The 20,171-nt window shown below is 43.6% G+C and overlaps 2 protein-coding genes across 4 annotated transcripts in view; one reads left to right on the top strand and one right to left on the bottom strand.

Moving 5' to 3' along the window:
- Nucleotides 1-791: 791 nt before the first annotated feature.
- On the top strand, nucleotides 792-10,656 carry LOC135388668 (ATPase family gene 2 protein homolog B-like). The gene is made up of 8 exons (XM_064618370.1): nucleotides 792-1,987; nucleotides 3,737-4,057; nucleotides 4,947-5,159; nucleotides 6,415-6,556; nucleotides 6,609-6,649; nucleotides 6,941-7,054; nucleotides 7,829-7,951; nucleotides 9,922-10,656. Exons 1-8 carry the CDS (start codon nucleotides 893-895, stop codon nucleotides 10,075-10,077), a joined length of 2,205 nt encoding a protein of 734 aa, XP_064474440.1. The 5' UTR covers nucleotides 792-892; the 3' UTR covers nucleotides 10,078-10,656.
- Nucleotides 10,657-12,216: 1,560 nt separating this feature from the next.
- The window catches only part of LOC135388664 (histone-lysine N-methyltransferase ASH1L-like), a 37,531-nt gene continuing 29,576 nt past the window's right edge, over nucleotides 12,217-20,171 (bottom strand). For 2 of the 3 annotated variants that reach the window (XM_064618365.1, XM_064618367.1), the window contains 9 exons: nucleotides 18,559-18,650; nucleotides 18,397-18,483; nucleotides 18,171-18,255; nucleotides 16,758-17,010; nucleotides 15,022-15,106; nucleotides 14,754-14,935; nucleotides 13,959-14,031; nucleotides 13,694-13,774; nucleotides 12,217-13,608 (listed from right to left, as the gene is read on the bottom strand). In XM_064618365.1, coding sequence (XP_064474435.1) covers nucleotides 13,489-13,608; nucleotides 13,694-13,774; nucleotides 13,959-14,031; nucleotides 14,754-14,935; nucleotides 15,022-15,106; nucleotides 16,758-17,010; nucleotides 18,171-18,255; nucleotides 18,397-18,483; nucleotides 18,559-18,650 — 1,058 coding nt within the window. In that variant the 3' untranslated portion in view covers nucleotides 12,217-13,488. The remainder of the gene's footprint in view (nucleotides 13,609-13,693; nucleotides 13,775-13,958; nucleotides 14,032-14,753; nucleotides 14,936-15,021; nucleotides 15,107-16,757; nucleotides 17,011-18,170; nucleotides 18,256-18,396; nucleotides 18,484-18,558; nucleotides 18,651-20,171) is intronic. The other variant, XM_064618366.1, reaches the window with a different exon arrangement.

Here is a 20,171-nt window from a genome sequence, read left to right as displayed (position 1 = left end):
ATGCAACACTTCCCAATATTCGGCAGTATTCGGGTCCATGTCTGTGTAGTCTGGTTCTCTATTCAATTCCATCTGCCACAACCAATCTGGATAGTCGGAGTCTGGCCCAAGCTTGATGTCACTGCCTTCCTTTAGGATGTTGCTGCCGCAGCAGTATGTTGTGAGCTTCTCTGGGTCTGTTTCAACTGGCAGTTTCTTCCTCTGTGTCTGCAAGGTTAAGGTACCTGCAAAGTAGGTTTGATAACAAGTTGAGATGGTGTACTGCGGGAGGAGGTAATATTTCATCGAGCTTTTGGAGACGAGACACAAAACTATGAGGTGTAGAAGATTCAATCTTCATCGTTTTATATTTGGGCATTCCTTAAGCTCAAGGGAATAGTACCTCTTTCCACAGCTAGCTCACTTGCGTCATTTTAAGTTGTTCAGTGGCAATATAACTTTGTAGCAAGGTCGTAAGTATCTGCCAAAAGTGTGAATTGAAACGAAACACTGGAAAAATGGCTACGTGCAGGTAAGCATGTAATCATTAAAATACAATAATCATACACTGTATGGCTTGGGAATGATACGCGCACTCAAACCAGCAACACACTAAGGCTGAGGCATTACCTGAGGCCACAGCTGCTGAGGTCTTCTTGGCATAACCTCTTGTGACACATTTGTATGAAATACTTTTTAAAGCGAACACAGTACGAGGAGAGAACATGCTCGCCATGCTAATCAAAACCAAAACAACCAGCCGCTTGTAGCGCCCTCAGGAATTTCACCCCTGCAGCAAGAGCAGTGCCCAGTGCTGTGCTGTCAACCATGTGCAGCCTGCAGCAGGCACGTGTGTTTGTTTGGTTTGTCGTGAAGCATGCTGAAGAGTGATGAAATATTGACGGTGTGACAAATGGAGCTCAAGTGTGTTAGTGTAGACGAACTAAACATAGGGTCTCAAAACTGCTTTTTGCCGGAGACTTTCCTTCTTGAGCTAAGCTGTTACCCTGGATCACTCGTCGAAGTTTGTGCCGAACAGGCAACTTTTCTGTGCATTGCATTCCCTCATCGATATACGTCTGCTATTGCCTATATCGACAAGACGGTATCGATACCAAACAACGCCACAAACATAAAATCATACATTAAGCCACTGGAGAAGAGTAGCCCGGCAGGCAGTGCCTGCGTTACTATCGTTTTAGAGTCTGTTCATGACCTTGTGCGTTGGCAAAAATCGCCAGAACGACTTAAGCATTGGATTTCTAGGATTATTCGCAATTATCACGTCTGCAACGAGTGCCTTATCGACTGCAGGACTGCTAATCGGCAATTAGCGCGGTTGTGTCGCGTGGACACTGTCGTCGTTCACAAAATATCATCCGATTCAACCTCGTCATCATCCAACGTTTTTAAGATTACAGGAGCTTGCAAGTTCACGTTAAAAGATGTCACCTACAAATCTGCATTCGATGACAAAACACAGTTCAAGAATTGCTCACTGTCTAGGCAAGTCTGTGCGGACGCATTGTGCCTGCCAACAAGAATACTGAAGGACCTCTGTACATTTCCTTACCTGTACCCGGAAACATTACGGGCTATCGGACTGCGACTTCACCGGGGTGTCCTCCTCACGGGACACCCAGGAACTGGGAAGACGACAGTTGTCTCCAACGTAGCTCGTGAAAGTGGAGCTCACTTGATGACAATTCGTGGTCCAGAAATGTGCCGTTCCTTACCAGGAGAAAGCGAAGCGCAGCTGAGAAAAGTCTTTCAAGAAGCGTCTGCCATCAGTGAAGTTGTCCCATGCATTCTGCTTATAGATGATGTTGACGTCTTGTGCGCCAAGCGCGGATCTGGAACTTCGAGGTCCGGGAGCCGTCTTGTGACGCAGCTTCTAACTCTCATGGATGGCATCAGTGATAGGAGAAGAGTGTTTGTCGTCGCAACAACGAGTAATCCAAATGCAATTGATGCGGCCATGCGAAGACCAGGGAGATTTGACAAAGAGGTACGAAGCAGCCGTACCGCTGTCCAGGGATTTTCTCAGCACCCCCACCCTCTGCGCCCCTCTAATGTCCCCTAGCGAAAAATACCATTAAAAAAGGCTAAAAATGCCACAAAAGCAACAGATATTGTATCGCCCACCCCACGGGACACCCTGGCAGATGGTAATCCTGGGAATATCCCTGTGTCTGCCCCATTTAGGTCGATTTATTGGTCATAACAGTCAAGTTAGGAATTAGACTTCTTGTTCCCTTAAAGGGAAAGTTGCAGGCGTGTCCATACTCGAAACAATTCTCCTGCGAGCCTTTTCACTTGAAATCGAAGTATTACTAAAGTTATGTATATTTTGCCGCGAGAGCCAGCATACACAGTTGAGCAACGGGAACAAAATGGGGTAATTTGTGTCAGTTCATGTTGGCTGATGTTGCAGCTGGGAATGGCTGATCTTGCAGAACAGACAGTTTTCGGAAAATCCCAGTGCTCCTTGCATACGCTCTGCATCCTGGGAGATTACTGGAATGAACAGTTCTTCACGTTTCGTTTTTGCTGACCTTCACTCCTGGTGGACAATCGGCAGAGAGAAGGAACAGAAACAGCTTGGAGACATTCTCCTCCTTTTTTACCAGCAAGTTCCCATAGTTCAAAGCGGTGCTAAGCTCTCTGGGATTTTCTGAAGTCATCTATTGATGCAGCTGTGCTGTTGGGTTCTGTGTTAACTCTCCGGTCCATGTTTCTCTGCTGCTACATCAGGTGAAAGGGGAACACTCCCACGTCGGCACAGTGTTGTCACTGACGTCACACATGGTGTCTCTCCGTGCCGCAATATCACACTCTGTAACTTCCAACAATTTATAATGTGGGTAATATATTATGCCTCTCAAGTCAAAAGTCAGCCAGAAAGGACAGCTTGCTATTCCTCGTTAAATAATTCCTTAGTGGGTTGTCTAGTTCCTGGCGTAGTTAGAGTAAGACGATGTGAGGTCAGAAGTCTTCTGCCGTCCCACCCGTGATGTCACAGGCTGCTGAGGAGACCGGTATCGCGCAGGTAGTGGAGGAGCGCCGCGGTTACACCACCGCTGCATGTGCCAAGTAGTGTCGAAAGAGAGATGGAGTATCCGAGGCTGGAAATGAGAATCAACTAGTTAATGCATGGAGAGCGAGTTTACCCCCTTAAAACACCTATGTACAGCTCCCGTCAAAGTTAATAATAACACTGGGAAAAATGTGGTCTCGTTCCCGAGCACGATTGTGCCAACCCTTCGGGCCATGCCGAAATCTTAATTGAACAAACTTATTCTGTTAGTTTAATGTTTAGTTTAATAGTTTAATGCAAGGATTTTGTTCACTTAATATTCCCCCAGGGTGGCTGTTATCACGCTCGGAAGTGTGACTGAATTTTTTCCAGCGTTATTATTAACTTTGACGGGAGCTGTACTATGTGTGCTGGAACAACGACAAAATGAACTATTTTGGTTTGGCTATGCAGCTGTTATGCAGTCAGTTATACAGGGTGTTTCAAAAGGGAATTTACAACTTGGTAGATTTGTTCAGAACTCATCTATCACTTTTACTTTATGCTACAAGATTCTTGTTTCATTGTGTTATTCTCAGTAGCCTAGCCAGGTGCAAGGATGATTCCTTAACAAAATTGCAGAAATAACGAAGAAGGGAAAAAGCTGTTATGAATGAAGTATTGGTGAACAGTTTCGTACAATCTCACATGTGTTGAATCTGTTTTGTCTTTATTATTCAGATAGCACTAGGAGCCCTGTCGCTCTCTGAGAGGGAAGCTATTCTTCGAGACATTGAAGGAGAGCTTGGCACTGAAACCACACACCTAATTACTGACACCTCAGGATTTGTCTTGGGTGACATGATGGCTATGTTGCGGGAGACCCTGATGTCTGCAGCTGAACATTCACACATGGTGCCAAGTAAAGATGACATCAAGAAGTCTATTGCCAGCGTCAGATCCCAACTGAGCCAGAGGCTCGAGTTTGCTGTTGAACTGAGTTCGAGCCCCTCCTGGAACACCTTGGGTGGCGTTGACGTAATTAGGAAGAAACTGCAGATGGTAATTAAAAGAAGCATCACATGTATCATCCACAAGCTGTATTGTTACATGTGAGACATTGGTATTAATAGCGAGTCTCTTTTTTTTTTTTTTTCTTCTTTTTCTCTCTCTTTTTTTTTTTTTTTTTTCCAATCATTCATTCAAACATTTCATTGCATCAAAGGATATGGGAGTGCCTGTAGAAATATAAGCTTAAGCTTGGGCAACACTTTCGAGAAGGACGACATGTCGTACGTGTCATCCTTCTTGAGAGTTGCCCAAGCTCAGGCTTATATTTCTCCATGGATCTCTTACGCCAGCTGGCCTGCATTTATGCTGTCTTATCTATCAGAGTGCCTGTTTGGCTGGTCCAGAAGAAAATATCACTTTACTCCTCTCCCCCTGTAAAAAAAAAGAAAAGAAGAGGAAGGAAACAAAATCTGCTAAAAAGGCAAAAAAGCAAGAAGACACAGGTACCCCCCACTCCCATTTTCAGAATTCTAATACCCACTGACATGAAAATCCTGCCAAACCCCTGCTGTCAGGAACTTCAAAAGCCAACAGAGAGTTTCGAAAGTTTCAAAAGTTTTAAAGAGCTGCAAAGGGCACACACCAAAAAATAGAAATGTAGCTCCATAGGTATTAGCAAAAATTATTTTTGAGAAGTGAAGTAGATTGTTTTCTCGCCTTGTAGACGCAAAGTGACAAATAAAATGTACAGCTCATATAGGGGAATGTAGCAATAAAATGTAGTTTGTGGAAACAGGAGCAAAAATAATTGGGACAATCACATATGTAAGAATGAAGAGAGCCAAAATAGAGTATACCCAAGGCTTTCACATTGTAAGTTCTTCAGAATGAATGAATGCGTTTCAGAATGCTCCTGTTTGATGCAGGTTCATATTTTTAGGCAGTAGAGGGACCTCTGCTCCATCCTGAACATTACTCCAGACTTGCCCTGACTCGACCCAGAGGAGTGCTCCTTGTGGGACCCCCAGGATGTGGCAAGACATCGCTTGCACTATGCACTGCACAATCGTGTCCGGGTTCAACACTTTTCTCCATCTCTGCTGCCAATATCTATTCCCCTTACGTCGGAGATTCTGAAAAAGTTATAGCTAGTGTAAGTTGAGCATGTACATGGACAACTGTTAGCATATTCATAATGGCCTAGCAGGCGAATAGCATTTGATCGTGCTGTGAAGGGATGACATCTGATGAAAATGTGTTCACCATTGCTTTAACTGTACTTTTGTGAAATGTCACTTGCGCCCATGACATCACTAATAGAAGAACTGATACTCCGAGCAGCAAGTATACATAGGGCCCTGTGTTTTAGAGTAAAAGCCGTTTTTACACCCCAATTTGCATCATCATCGCTTAGGGTAGAGGGTAAAACCCGAAAATGAACTTGGGAAAAGTGCCAATTTGGCCACCAGTACGGGCACTGGAGAACACTAAGCATTGGACACTCAACACAGCTGTTCCACATCTTCTGTCAATCTAAAATGAGAGAAGCACACAATTTTTTATTTTCTACCCAAAAATCTACTTTTCTACCCAATATCACCAGATTTTACCCTGTTTTACGGCTCCTGAAATAAAACCAGATTTTTAATCCCCATTTTCAAAAAACATAAAATACGAAAACACAGGATCCTAAGTATAGACACGCTATCCGCATTATCTATGGACAGCACTTTATAAAACAGGGAAAAGCTTTTTTTTTCCCAGTTATACTACATGACGATATATTCCAGGTGAAGATGGCCACCTCCGAGGGAGAAAAAAATGTGCACATTTTCGCGCATTGTAGTGGCTCAGTTGTTTCTTTGAAACTCGCATCAGTGAACCAAAAGGAGCAGCTGTTGCCACGCACCTAACTTCTATCTTTCAGAATTATGAATCTTCTTAGTTGTAATAAAAGATTACAACGCCACAGCGTGCTGCTAGTGCGGTCATAAGGCAGCCCGCTCGAACTACGATATACAACAATTTATTGTAATACTAATATTAAAAAAGCATTTTTCTACTTCATAAAAGTCTGTCCATAGTAAGTGCTGACACCTTGTATAAACACTGTGAAAAAATTGCATTGTTGGTTGGCTTTAGTTCCTTTCTTTCTTTGGTTCTATAAACTTTTACTGGCATTACTTCTGTTCTGTAATTTGCACTAGCAATGGTACACCAAACAAGCTTGTGTAGCAGGCTTATTTCTGCATTCGGAAAAACAATAAGGCATTGATGAACCCACTTGATTTTTGTGGCACTACTGTACTCAGTTCTCTGTAGTCCCTGCAGAGCCACACACTGACGTGATGAAAATAGTAGTTCATTTCTTCCGGTGTATTTACTTTGGGCCTCCTTTGTGTTTGCAGGTGTTCAATCAGGCAAGGCTACGACAACCGAGCATAATATTTCTGGATGACCTCGACACCCTGTGTGGCAAACGCTCGGGCGACAACTCTGCCTCAAAAGACAGGGTCTTGTCCACTTTGTTGTGTGAAATTGATGGCATAAGTAAGTTACGATTTAGGCTAAACTTGGAGATGACAAAATATTCTCGACATAGGTGGCGGATTAACACAAGCACATCATGAAGACAAAGGAGAGGTAGTGTATTTTTCTTGCGCTTATGGGGGTGTAGGATGTCTGGTACACACTTGCAGCGTCTTACAGCAAATCATATTGGCCCAAGCTTCCTTTATGAGCAATGCTTTGCTGCCATGTGTTATGCAGTGCTATAAAGGGCAATCTTGTGCCTTACTTCATGAAGTGCTACATCGGGCAATAGGAAGCAGAAGTGCAATGCAGTTTACATTGATTACTGTACCGTACGTATTAATGCTGAGAATGGAGGTAGTCGTCATGCTCCTTCTTACCTTCTTTGTCTGTGTACTGCAGCATGCAAACGTAATGGTCCTGGCGACGACGTGTCACCCTGAAGCTGTTGATGATGCCCTCATCAGACCAGGCCGTCTCGACCTCGTCATCTACGTTCCTCTGCCAGATTTCAATGTAATTGTTTCTCATTATTACTCCCCAGCTATATCTTATTGCAACAAAGTGGCAGGGAAATTGGCTTTCCACATTCACCACTGATTACAGTTCTGATAAGGATTGTGTCGTCACTTTACCCCCAAATGTATCGGGTATGAGCATGTGAGCAGTGTCTTTTGCATTGTATGTCTAGAGCCCGAAGTTTTAAGGTTTAACCCGTTTCTTCCCCGAATTTGCGCCCCGAATTGAAGGCTGCCTCTTTATAGGGTGAAACCCAATGTTTACCCGGTAAATTGCCCTCGCTGAAACGTCTGTAGGGATGCACACTAGCTTGTTTGGCAGCAAATGCAATTACATCACCGTTTGTACCAAACCAGTACAGTAATGGAGCCTGATTTCTGCCCTGATTTAGCATACTTGAAGTTTTCCCACCTGAATTCGCATGAGTTTAGAGTACATATGTTGATTTTCCTGAGTTTCATGATGAATACCTGTTGGCGACAGGCAGGGAACGAAGATGCGACTAGTTAATGAAATTAGGCAGACAAACGGAACTCTAAAGTAACTAACTTGGCACAACTAGCTGCAGAGCTGGCTTTAGAATTGTGTGTTTATCTCTATCATTTCAGAAACTTGTCGCACCTTCGTTTAGAAACTGTCTCCATGAAAGTTGCTCTCTGAGAAGGCATTATTAATTACAGTTACTGGATAACTTCTCAGTAAGTGCTTACTTGCAATTAAGTTGCTTCCCAAGACTGTTTCCAGCAAACTTATTTTATGATGACATTACAGGGTCGCGTTGACATATTGAGGGCCGTATTATCCAGGATGGCAATACAAGACATCAACGTTTCTTGCATAGCAGGTGCTACCGAAGGGTTTACAGCAGCAGACCTTGCCAACTTGTGTCAAATGGTAAGTGACATGTGCAGAGTGTGTGTGTGAAGGATGCCAGTACGGCTGTTTTCATTTTACTGTGCTGCTGTGTTAATCTAGGGCCTTTTATACCCCTGACACATGGGCACTCTAAAGGCCTTTCCAGAGGACACCTACCGGAACGGCGTTTGTGCCCATTGACACACGATAATGCGTTCATTGTTTGAACACGAAGAGTAGAAGACTGATAGATACTCAGGATGTCTATACCAACCTGGAAAACCTGGAAATCAAGGAATTTTGATGTAACTGGAAAAGTCGGGAGATTGTCAGGGAATTTGGCCAAAAAGCAGCTGATGTCAGGGAAAATCGCAGACAAGTGCCGTGACGATGCGCGGCAAATCGCAAGTGCCGACCTGTGGTTGAGCGGCGATGCCGCAGCAACGTTGCTGTGAGTAGCAGTTTGCCAATACGACAAGCTCTGAGGTAGAAAAGTAGGGTAGCCTCACTAATACTTAATAAATGGTCTGTTTTATGGGGGATCTGTATCAAAATGTAGGAGCAGGCACCAAGTTCCCTTTTGGTTTTGTCAGGGAATTCGCCTGAAATTGGCAGTGAAAACCTGCAAAAGTCAGGGAATTTGAAGACTGCAATTTGGTAGACACCCTGAATGAATTTTTGTAGTAGACTTTATATGCAGACAGATTCATGGTCTAATGGTCATCTCATGTTTGTGCCTGCCTCACTTGAGTAGATGCAAAAGCTCTCATTCCATGTGTTATTCTCAATTCAGCGATATGCTAGTATTGATTGCTATGACTGGATGTCATTGCATGTACTTCTTGCAACACACTTGTCTGTAATCTCTAGCTCGTGGTGCAACAGTCCTCTCTCGTTGGTGTTGTGTGCAAAGGAGCTATATCAGATTTGTTCCCAAAGGGAGACAGTGCAGTCCCGCGTGCCACACACAACGCGACAACATTCCTCTGATCCAAGGAGGGATATCCATGTTGATGGGAAGGTGGGGGGTGCTGTATGTAAAAAAAATCCATTGCCTACACGCAGTGCTGTTCTTTTATTACATTGTTCACTTTTTTATTTGACATGCTTTTTGTGGTTCTCAAAGATCTTGCCCCGAGCTCGCTGAAGTTGCACTTCCATTCATCATTATCATCAGTGTTGCGATGATTGATCATTTTTACCAAGACCCTGCTCCCAAAGCTTTGCTTTTGACAAAGTATTGAGTCTGGGAATGGCTTGTTAGCCAACGCGTGAGGGAGTTGCATGGGCTAGATCGTTGAAAGGTGCGAGCCATGAGAGGGCCACGTGATACTTGAAAGCTGTTTAGGCACGTCTTTTGTTCCATTCGGGGCTGGTTGCAGCCAAAAGCGGGACAAAACGCTGTCGCCCAAGCAATCTTGTGGGGCAGCTCGACTGTGACTGTATAAGTGGGATTTGTCCTCCCTGAATCACGATGTCTGGCAACTTTAGCTACACAGCACCATCCTTCAACATTGGCTGGACATTGTCTGCCTGAAATGACCACACTGCCTCTACTGTCTGCTGTCCTCCCTTCAGAGTCAATTTCAGTATGGCTTCTTCGTGCGCAACACTGTCGATAGGGGATCGTTTCAACATGAGCTGGAGATTACAGAAAGTGTGTAACACGCAGTACATCAGGCAGTGAGTGTCCATACTCAAGGGAAGCATAAGGAATATCCACATGCAGCCTCTTTGACACATATTCTTTCAAGGTGTGTTACACACTGACCGTATAAAGAACACTTACACTTCACAGAAGTCACGGAAGAACGGCGCTAGACACCCTGTTATGTACCTTTGATGAAGTACCGAGAAACAAACAAACGAAGAAATGAAAAATATAGTGATCCATTAGCAGTAAACAGATGGGAAAGCCTCGGGTCAGGCGTCCGGGGTATTTCGAGCAAAGACAATGGAAATGTGTCTCACTCTGAATAAAATCTTGTTTTTGAATTTTCTTGTTCTAGGCAGGGCTAGAAGCACTTATGGATCGTGGGTTTGATGTTCCTTACATTGAGCAGCACCATTTCATGGCAGCTCTGGGGAAGATATCACCATCTCTCACTCAGTGCCAAGTAGACAAGTGTAAAGAAGCTTGCGCAAAGTACTGCTTCGTTACCTGATCCCAGACCATACACAGTGGCTGTACGTTGTATTTCTCCGATTCGAATTATGCCACCGTCTGCGAATAGGGCTGAAGAGCACAGTGTTGGAGTATTCGTCCAAAGATTCGTTGATCACAAAGGTCACCAGCCTCGTCCCAACACAAGTCTTGTACCTGATGCACTCTGATTGGGTGTGAGCTGAGAGAGCTTGCAAATGGGCGCACAGTTTCCTGTGAAGTTGGCCAGGATACATGATTCTCCTGAGCAACATGCCGCCATGTGGGCATGCAGACCCCTCAACAATAAAACACCACCTGTGTGTACTATGTGCTTGCATTGACTTGGATATGCCAATGTATTGATACTTCTTTTGAGGACATTGTACCTACATAGAAGTGTGAGTAAGTCTTGGTAAAAATATGGCTCAGGAATTTCTGCAAGGCATGTAATGTACATGAGAATGGTAAGAATTTAATGGTGGCACTGCAAAATATGGGGGAACTAACATTTCACCTCGTTGGAGTATTCTTTGTTGGTGACAACCTTGTGCTGTTACACAATGTTTACTGGTATTAAACAAACTTTTATATTATTGAATGCAGCTACCTGTTTCACGTTTGGAAACTGCAGAACAGCCACTGTAGAATGCTGAAAATAATGTAGCATGTAAGGAAACATGTATTGAACGTCTAGTTGTGGATGATAATTTGACAATGGTAATTTGACTGGTAGTGTATAAACATTACTGCAAAAGCAGTAGTTTTCGCAAACTTGGCGCAACTGAAGTCCCATAAGTCCCAAAATATTGGTAGAGATGACAGGAAAATACCAGCCTAGAATTTTGCAACAAATAAGATCCATCAACCCAGCAAATCACACAGCAATAGAGACACTGCATCTACTACCACCATCAGTGTCACAACACACATAGAAGAATGACGGCACAGGGCCCAACCAGGCATTGACCTAAATATCTGCTTGTAAACTGCGGCCTTATAAGGGCTCCCCAACCTCCAACTCTCCGAATCGGGCCTATTTAAGGCAAGGCGGAAGGAAACGAAGGCTGTTGCCCAGTTGCTTTTGTGAACTTCTCCTGTCAACCCCTCATGCATGCTATACAAAGAGTAACTCCATGGTGCAGCAGTAATAAGCACGTACTGCGAAATATTCCCCAAATGTCCCACAAACCCACAATCTGAACCCACAAATTGTTATAACAAATTTGTCTGAACACTGCAAAACTACATTCTTTTACAGTATTTGCACTCAAATGTTCTTTTTTTTTTCCTTTGCACTAAGACTAATTCAGGTTCAGTCTTCTGAACATGCAGATTACAATGTACGAGGGAAATTGGTGGGAAGAATACTGCGGAGTTATATTCTATACCACTGCTTCAAGTAAGCTGGCTTTTAATCGTAACAGAGTAATAATATAACTGATAATTTGTGTCTTTACTTCGTGGGACAAACTGTGACGCCACAGTATCTGCGGATTAGTTTTTGGCCACTTGTTGGTACTTTAATGTGCGCCGAAACCTTAGCGTGTTGCTCACCGTATTCAACCCCTGGAAGACCGAGTACCTATGCAACTTGTACCTTTACACCAAGTTGCTGGCGTTCTCGGCCAGGATTGAGCCTGCAACCTTGGGATAAGAGGAGGAAGCTGACTTCCAAGAGGTGTATTGTTCTTTATCATGGGTTCTCACCCACGGACTGCTCCACGGACTACTTTACAGGGTTCTGCAGGCAGCCGCTCCACCTACACCGTCATGCTGCTGGAACTTGAGTGGCTTGGCTTCCTGCAAATATGCAATCCAGGCCAGCATTGGCAAGCCCAGTATGACAGATGGTGGTATGATGATGTCTTGTTCAATGCACATGCTGTGCAGTTTCAGTCGTGCAGTTTTACCTCCTCTCTTCCTTGTCATTAGACTTGTGCACCTCTGCGTTTGCACATGTGTCACTGGAGCGGCATATTTTCATGTTGCTTTATTCTTCTAGCACTATGTGTAAGTGTGGTTTTACAAAAGGCAAAAAAAAAAAAAAAATCCTCAGTGCATTCCTTAGAACTTTTCAAAAGTATAATTCCTTCAAAAGCGGTTCCTTGGTGTGAAAAGGATTGAGAACCTGTGTTGTATATAAGACAATTACACCCTGCATTTTGTTCAAAAATAACATTTAATACTCATGGACTCAGATCAACACCAGTTAAAGTAGCTACAGCTTATTTACAGGGCTTCTACCAAACTAAGAACATTCAGTGAAGAGGAAATTACTGAGTATTATGTACACTGATCTGCAACACACGAAAGAACATATAAAAACAGAATGTGCTGAATCAATGAATGTGAAGATATTGGTGAAAATGTAACGTCGATAACAGTAGACCATGTCAGGACTAAGAATGAAACCATGCAAAACTGGCAGTTCAGAACTACCTTTCGGACAGCACTTGACTAAGAAGAACGTGAGAACTGGGCCTTGTCTATGACAAGACACTAAATGCAGTGAAAACAGATGTGAAAGACGAAATACTGCAGAACACAATGATTGTAACACAAAGTCTAATAAATAAATAACCACATCCATCACAGCAGCAGCAGCAGCAAGTGAATACTGTGAAGAACCACCTCCACACTGAAATGACTTGTACAGGAAACAAACCATAATGGCACAGATAAAAATTCGTAAAAATTCATGCACATGCTGTTTGTTTTGCTTTGCGCACAGAGTTAAACGGAACATCAATCAACATCTCATGGGTGCAGACATAACCAAAGCCAAAATTCAGTGCAATTTTTTTCCTCTGAAAATGAATGTTTGTGGACAAAGCTAAAAAATACAACATCGGATTAAAACAACTAATTTCTGTGCAGCACTTAAAGTCCCCAAGAGTGTGGAGCATGCAGCAGGTGTTCACTGCAATGTGCGGTAGGTGCGTTTTCATGCTGTGTATGAAAATTTGCAAAATGTGCAACACCATTATTAAAAAAAAAAATGAAGTTATGAATGGACTCGTGTGGTATCTTCACATGAAAAGCATGGAACCATTAAAACAACTAAAATCGATAACATCACCGCAGCTGTGCAACTGGAACATACTGGCAGTCATGACATTGAGATTATACAACTCTACATTGGCAGGAAGTTAGCCATTAAATCCCCCCTCTCAATAAAAAGCCTGTGCTCAGGAGAGTTACAGAGCTTTAGAAATTATGACCAGACCTGAAACCAAATAGCAGGAAGAATTCCCCAGGTGATGACACAAGTGCTGCTTTCGAGATTGTGAAAAACAATCATCAGTCGCTCCTTGGGTCCAAGCCCTTGTATGTATATATATATTTATATATATGTATATATTTATATGTATGAGTAGAGTCTCTGCACACTGGTGAAATGGTGATCCTGATGCACTGTGAAACTCTTCCTTCAAAGTGTTGCAGCAGGAAGGTACGACGACGGGTCCTCATCTTCGGGGTGTGCCGTCACAGATGCCGCTGTTGTGAGGCGACGCACCACTTTGTCCAGGTGGTCCTTTTTGGCTGCCTTCTGAGTTGCAGAGAGACAAAAACGCACTCCTCTTACAATTCTAGATACCGCAATGTAATAACATGCCGCACTGCAAGTGACTTACATCAACATCAGTGATGTCGTTCTGCGCGCCATGACCCCTGGAACGACCTCGCTTCTGATAGACAACTGGGACACTGTGAGGCTATGGAATGAGTTGAATGACTGATTAGAATTTGCTCAGACACCTTGGCAGCTTCAAACTGCACAAAAGTGCCAAGATGTGTTCTTCTGCCTCCATGGCAAGAAAAGGCCTCCCCGACAGAAGTACCGCTTGCAAATATATTGTGCTACAGACACCTCGCAAGTAGAAATATAATAGTTCTTACCGAGTAGGTTCTTTTCGGAGTCAACTTCACATCAAAGGCATCAAAAGCGTAGCTTTTTGTGCACACCGGGTACCTAATGTGGAGAAGCAAGGGTGAGAGAGTTCAGTGATAAGGCATACAAACATGAAATGTCTAGCAATGATATAAAGAGGTGCACTTCCAATCTGATACAATAAAAATTTGATGTGACTGGAAGCGTGTTGCATAATGTAAAACCCCGAGACTAGGGAACACGAAAGGACAGACACAACACAAAGTCTCGAAGTGGTTTCTGTTACATTGGCCGGACAAAACATTGCTTAAATGATCGTTTGAGAGACCGTTCATTAAAAGTACAAAATAAAGCTTCGAACTCCAAAATTGCTACGCATCTGGAGGAATGTTCAGATTGCTTCCCTCTATGGGACGAAACAATTGTAAAGGCTTCTGAAGTGGACCATCACAGAAGGCTTTTGAGAGAGACCCTGTGCATAACCTCTTATGGGAACTATGTCAGCAACCCATCCATAATCCTTGGTCCGGCCTTGAGCAGACTGCTCGTTCTCCCGAACTGACCCCCTATTTTGTCCTCAACTGGTTGTTTCTCTTCCCTCGGTTGTGTACATATTTCTTGTATGTGAAGTAAAATTTTCAGCTGTGTCTGAGACTTCGTGTTGTGTCTGTCCCTTCGTGTTCCCTAGTCTCGGGGGTTTTACATTATGCATCTTCTTCAGCAGCTCACTTTTTTCATTCAACTTGTCAAAGACAGAACACTGTTCATAGTTCAAAGTGCAGAGACAGAACACGGCGACTCACTTGGGCTTCGTGATGCGGTAGAATAAACGGGCACTTTTGTCCACCCTATACTCGCAGACATAGACATCCTTCTCCTGCATGCCTCTTGGACGTCCCTTGCAGTAGGTAGCCAAGTCGAGGACACTGCATGTGCCCACCACGCAGTCGAGGGACACAATTTCATACAGTGGAACTCTAAAAACCTTCAGACAACAAAGAAAAAAAAAATTAAGCAATCTAAATATAGCAGGAGGATAAAGGTTCAACAGACGGTGTAAGTGGCACTTACCTCATTGTGAAAGAATTTCCGCGTTGGTTCATGAAATGTTTCATGTGGCCGAAGGTAGTGGTGACCAAACAGATATTTTTCACCTCTGAAAATACACACGGAAGAATTGGTAATTAATTGGTAATTGATACGTAAGGGTGGACCAAATGCCTCTGGGGTAACACCAATTTTGCACATCTACATTTTTTTGTCTCCTTTGTTTTGCTTTCTTGTGTATTTGAGGATATTTTATTTTTCAATCATTAGCGCAAGCACAAAAAAATTACTTAAGCCAAGTTTCTTTCCAAGCTCAGTTCATGTCTTTCCATTGAGATCGCTTAAGACTGAATGGCACTGACAACCATTTCAGCTATGTGCAGGTCCTACTTGCCAGTACATTAGGGAGTGACTTTTTTGGGTTAATTCGGGTTCTGCCTGGCTATTCCCCCCCGAACTGACCTCCGACTAATTGGGGTTAAACCTGATTTCTCCCCGAATTCCAGTCACTATGAAATCCTGAAGTGACGTTTCCACTGAAGATGAACAAAGGTCGCCACGTGTAACACATGTAAGAATGGGTCACTTATCCCAGCAATACACCCAGGGGCAGATCTAGGATTTTCCCGAGGTGGGGGGGGGGGGGGGGGGCGGTCCGCTGTGGACAAATGCCATGTGCATGCTGGGGTTGGTCCATTGAACCCTATGCTCAAGTCTGGAATTGAGGGGGGGGGGGGGGGGGGGGTCACCTGAATACACCCATGTGCGTCAACACTGTCTATGCCTTCAGGGATTACCACTGGAAGGTCATGATCCCGCAGAAAAACAAAAAAAGATAGATTAGGAAATGACTTAATAGACAAGAGGAGAGACGCTCGATAACACCCGAAGGCACAATAATCGCCCGATTTCTCCCCGAATTATAGATTTAAAAATAGCGCCCTTAGCGCCTATAGATAAAAAAGAAAGACACTCCCTACACATAATTAGTGAAAAGACATGGAAACCTTTGCTTGCTACTCAAATAAGAGTATTAGCAAAGATATGACTCTAATATGAGCTACAGGTTCTGTTCTTGAATACTGAATTTAATACCAACTTACTACTCTTAGCCCCTTCATTGGGCCATGCATACCTGACAACTTGGGAACATCCAAATTAGGGAGATTTCAAAAGCGGTGGGGGGGGGGGGGGGGGAGAGAGAGAGAAAGCCGATGTTGGGTGGCTTTTATTTGCATATGTAACAGGAGCACACTTCACCCCAGCAGGCTCATTGGGCACAAGTTTTGCAGCAACAGACTTTGCCCTCTCCAAGAAACTACCTGGGTGTAAAGCTGTGACAAGGCTATGACACTTTCTCAAAAGAACCTGAGGACACAAAACTATGTCTCTGTTCTCTTTGCGAGATATGCAAGGTCGAAGCAGTTAGTGCAAGGGCACCTTTGTCGCCCGAAAACACTGAGAAAATGCCCGGAAACTAGAAGTGCTAGAACTAGAACCCCTGAACTCTGTAACACAGAGGCTCCGGGAAGCGGCAGCGATGCCGATGGCAATTGGGCTGGTATTGGATTGACGTTTTCATCTGTGTGCCCAAAGAAAAAGCAGGCGTTTGAGATATAGAGAGGGAAACTGCATTTTCCGGGACATTTGCTTCTCGGCCGTACAATCGTACAAACCGTTCCGAATCCGGGAGTCTCCCGGATGAATCGGGAGAGTTGGCAGGTATGGCCATGAGCAGAAGAACTCTGGGCATGACGTACCTCTCGTTTTTCCACAGTCGCTCCACCCGGAAGATGTCAAGGTGGTCTTGCAGTGCACTGTCCTTGTCATTCGATGTCCCACTTGTACTGTCAGTAGATGACGTGGCAGACTCACCACGAAGGCTACGAAGTAGGAGAGATTTTCCCCCAGCTTCTGCTTCGGCCACATCTTCCTCACCCGCATCCTGCAGGTCTCGCGACAGGGGTCGCAGTGGACTGGCATCTTTGTCTTTTCTCAGGTATACACAATCTCCTGTTGGTCAGAACGAAGCACAAGAAAACATCACAGACGATGTTGCAAACACGGTGAGTAATTCCAACACAATCTCTGCAATGCTACAGTAGAATCACTGTACAGGGTGTCCCAGAAAACGTTTTAGTATTAAATTATATAATAAAAACACTATGCCACCTAGAATCACACGGTCAACAGCACTGGTTCTTACTAGGTTTTCACCACCTCCTGATGTGAATGTAATCTAACTTAAGTTTTATTATGTCAGTTTTTACGAACTGAACACAGAAATTTGCCAAGGTTGCTTTTTTTACCCTGCTACTTTCTACTGCAGTGACATACTACTGCATTTTATGCCGCATGGCTTGTCAACTGTACATGCCGTTTGTGAAACTTAAGCCGCACACTTCTAGAGCTCAAAAAGGGCAACGGACGTTTGTGTCGGTGGCCAGACAGACTGCTTTGCAACCCAGATGAGGCCAAACTCGTGTCGTTTCTGCTCTCAAGGAGAGCATAGTTCTGGTTCCGGCTCATTTGCATATAAAACTTTGGCAATTTATATATGAAAGTACATGCTCGTTTCCGGATTTTAAAAAAAGAGGGTGGATTCAAGTAACGATTACCTCAAATTCTACTCTCTCGTATTTCCCCATAACATCTAATTAAGGATTTTATTAAATTTTAACTAAATAGTCGTACAGTAGTTACACATGCTTTCACACAGGATGTCCGCATAGCTGCATAACCCGCATGCAAAAATGGCACCAGTGCTGCTCCCACAGATTTTTAAAAACATCTCTGAAAGACTAAAAAAAAAACTGTATAATGCTGGCTGAGAACAATCAAGGAAACGATAATATAAAAGAAATGGGACGTCACCCCATCTTGTGCATGACTGCCAAAGGGTAAAACTTCCTGTTATCTCACTATGGCATGCAGGTCTTGTTTTGTGGTTACTGCACGGTGACAGTTGTGCACCATGACTCACAAGCTTATTACGTCAACAACAAGAGCTTCAGTTTGAGAAGATGAATGGGAAGTTTCATCGCCAGGGGCGATACTCTACCCCATGGCTGGTCGTGATGTGGGGAATGAAATAATGAGCCCTCCCACAATAAGTATCGGGGTCCTATGGTGTCCAAACATGCATTTGATACAGGTCTTATTTGTAATCTTACCTTGCTTTACTTGCAAGCCATTTTTAAGCAGTGTCAGGAAGGACTGGTACCCTGTCCCCTGTGCAGGGGGCCCAAATGGTATTTCCTGTAGCGGAGTCCCACACATAAATCTCACATTCACAGCACAAAAGTGTGTCGAGATACTAAGCTTCATTCAAGTATGAGGCAGCACTTCTAACACATAAGAGCAACAATGAAAAGAGGATGACAAACACACATGGCTTACCCTGTTTACTTCGCGTGGCTTGCACAGTTCACACAGGTAGTTCTCGATGTTTCCATCCACACCCATGCAGTCACAATGTTGCCATACCTAAAAGTATCAACATTTGTTTAGGAAAAAACGATTTGCAGTCTTCACATGGGCAGAAGCAGAAACAAAACTTACAAAGCATTTTTCACATTGAATCATGAGCCCTTCGTCCTTGAAGATGTTGCAGATGCAGCGAATTACTTCTTCATCCTCTGCATTTGGCTTGTCTATAAAGGAAAGCAAACCCACTAGTTGATCATCAGCTAAATGTGAGCAGAAGCAGAAAAACCGGTAGAACTCTGTCCTTCAAGAGGACCACACAGAATATCTCTGCTTCATTTATAAATCGGGCCCTGCAGACATCACATTCTAGTTCTGAATCAAATTTGCATTATAAAATGCGCTGTCAAAAGTTGTGCACTATAGGACAGCAGTTTCCCCCAGTTTCTTTTTGGTCACACCACGAAACTTACCTCACCATATACGGATGAATTGGAAATCAATTTAAAGAAAAATGTAAAAGCAGATAAATAAGCATACTCTAAAAGTGGTGGTACGCAATGCTTCTCATTTTATATTTCGGAAAACCCGCAGCTCAACAGTTTACTCTTGAAGATAGAGTTAACTCTCGTTAGTATGACCCCCCATAGTCTGACATGTTTGTTTTATGACCACTTTTTCTTGGGAACCATTTCGCTGCCATGTAAGTTCACCTCTACTACAACCTCCTCATTGACATCTGAGAGCTAAAACCGATGATTGAAAAGTTGGGAAATTAATTACCGCTAATTAATTGACAAGGGGCGATGAAAAAAATTTTTTTTTGATAGACCACACAACTGCCAAGCACGTACAGTTGGTTGCATTTGTGTAAAGCACTCCGTTTTTTTTTTTTTAGCTCCTGGCCCTTTTTCGGTGGGACACCCTGTATATATATATATATATATGTTCGTAACTCAAACGTCGCCACGCCAGTACTGGCGTGGCGACGTTTGAGTTACGAACATATGCTATATGTGCAGCCAAAGAGCTCTGGCTATTTTTTTCCTTTTATATATATACATATATATACAGTCAAAGTCCTTTACAACGAATGCCTTTTTAATGAAAAGACCGTTTTAACGAAAGTTTTTTACGGTCCGGTCAGCGCTCCATAGGGCGTAATGTATAATTAGAACCTTTATCACGAAATCCTTTACAACGAAACTACCAAAATAACGAAGTAATTCTGCGGCCCGATTGCCGAAGCACACGACCCATACAACGAAGTTCCCAAAGAAAATACTCCTGACACGTGGTAATGGGCCGAGCAGCATGATGCGCAGCATCGCTTACCCCCTCTCTACCTGAGTCAAGCGCTCCCAGTTTCCGCCGGTTTTGTCGCATTTTTGGAGAACACGGAGCTCATGTACCCCCCCCCCCCCCCCAGACCCTGTGCCCACTGACTCACAAGGGGCCGAACAAACAAAAGGGACTGCTGTCTTTTTTTTTGGTATTGCGACTGACAGTGTACTGACCGCAAGTGTGGTGCTGTGGAGTTTTTTTAGTCTAAAGAAATAAATGAGTAAATAAGCTTGCATATGTCATGAGCCGTATGAGTTCATAACCGGGCTCTACGATGCTGTGCATTCAGAAACGAAAACGGAATTTCCCACAATTAAAAATTGGCCAAAGCCTTCCTCGATGGTGGCAAAAGTGTCCAGAAGGTAATTGCCGAAAGTCCGACAATCCTCCGGCGAGTACGTAGC

The sequence above is a fragment of the Ornithodoros turicata genome, chromosome 3, assembly GCF_037126465.1.
Source record: "Ornithodoros turicata isolate Travis chromosome 3, ASM3712646v1, whole genome shotgun sequence".
Classification (NCBI taxonomy): Eukaryota; Metazoa; Arthropoda; class Arachnida; order Ixodida; family Argasidae; genus Ornithodoros; species Ornithodoros turicata.
The sequence above is the reverse complement of the archived record's forward strand: the minus strand, read 5'-3'. Positions and strand labels throughout refer to the sequence as shown.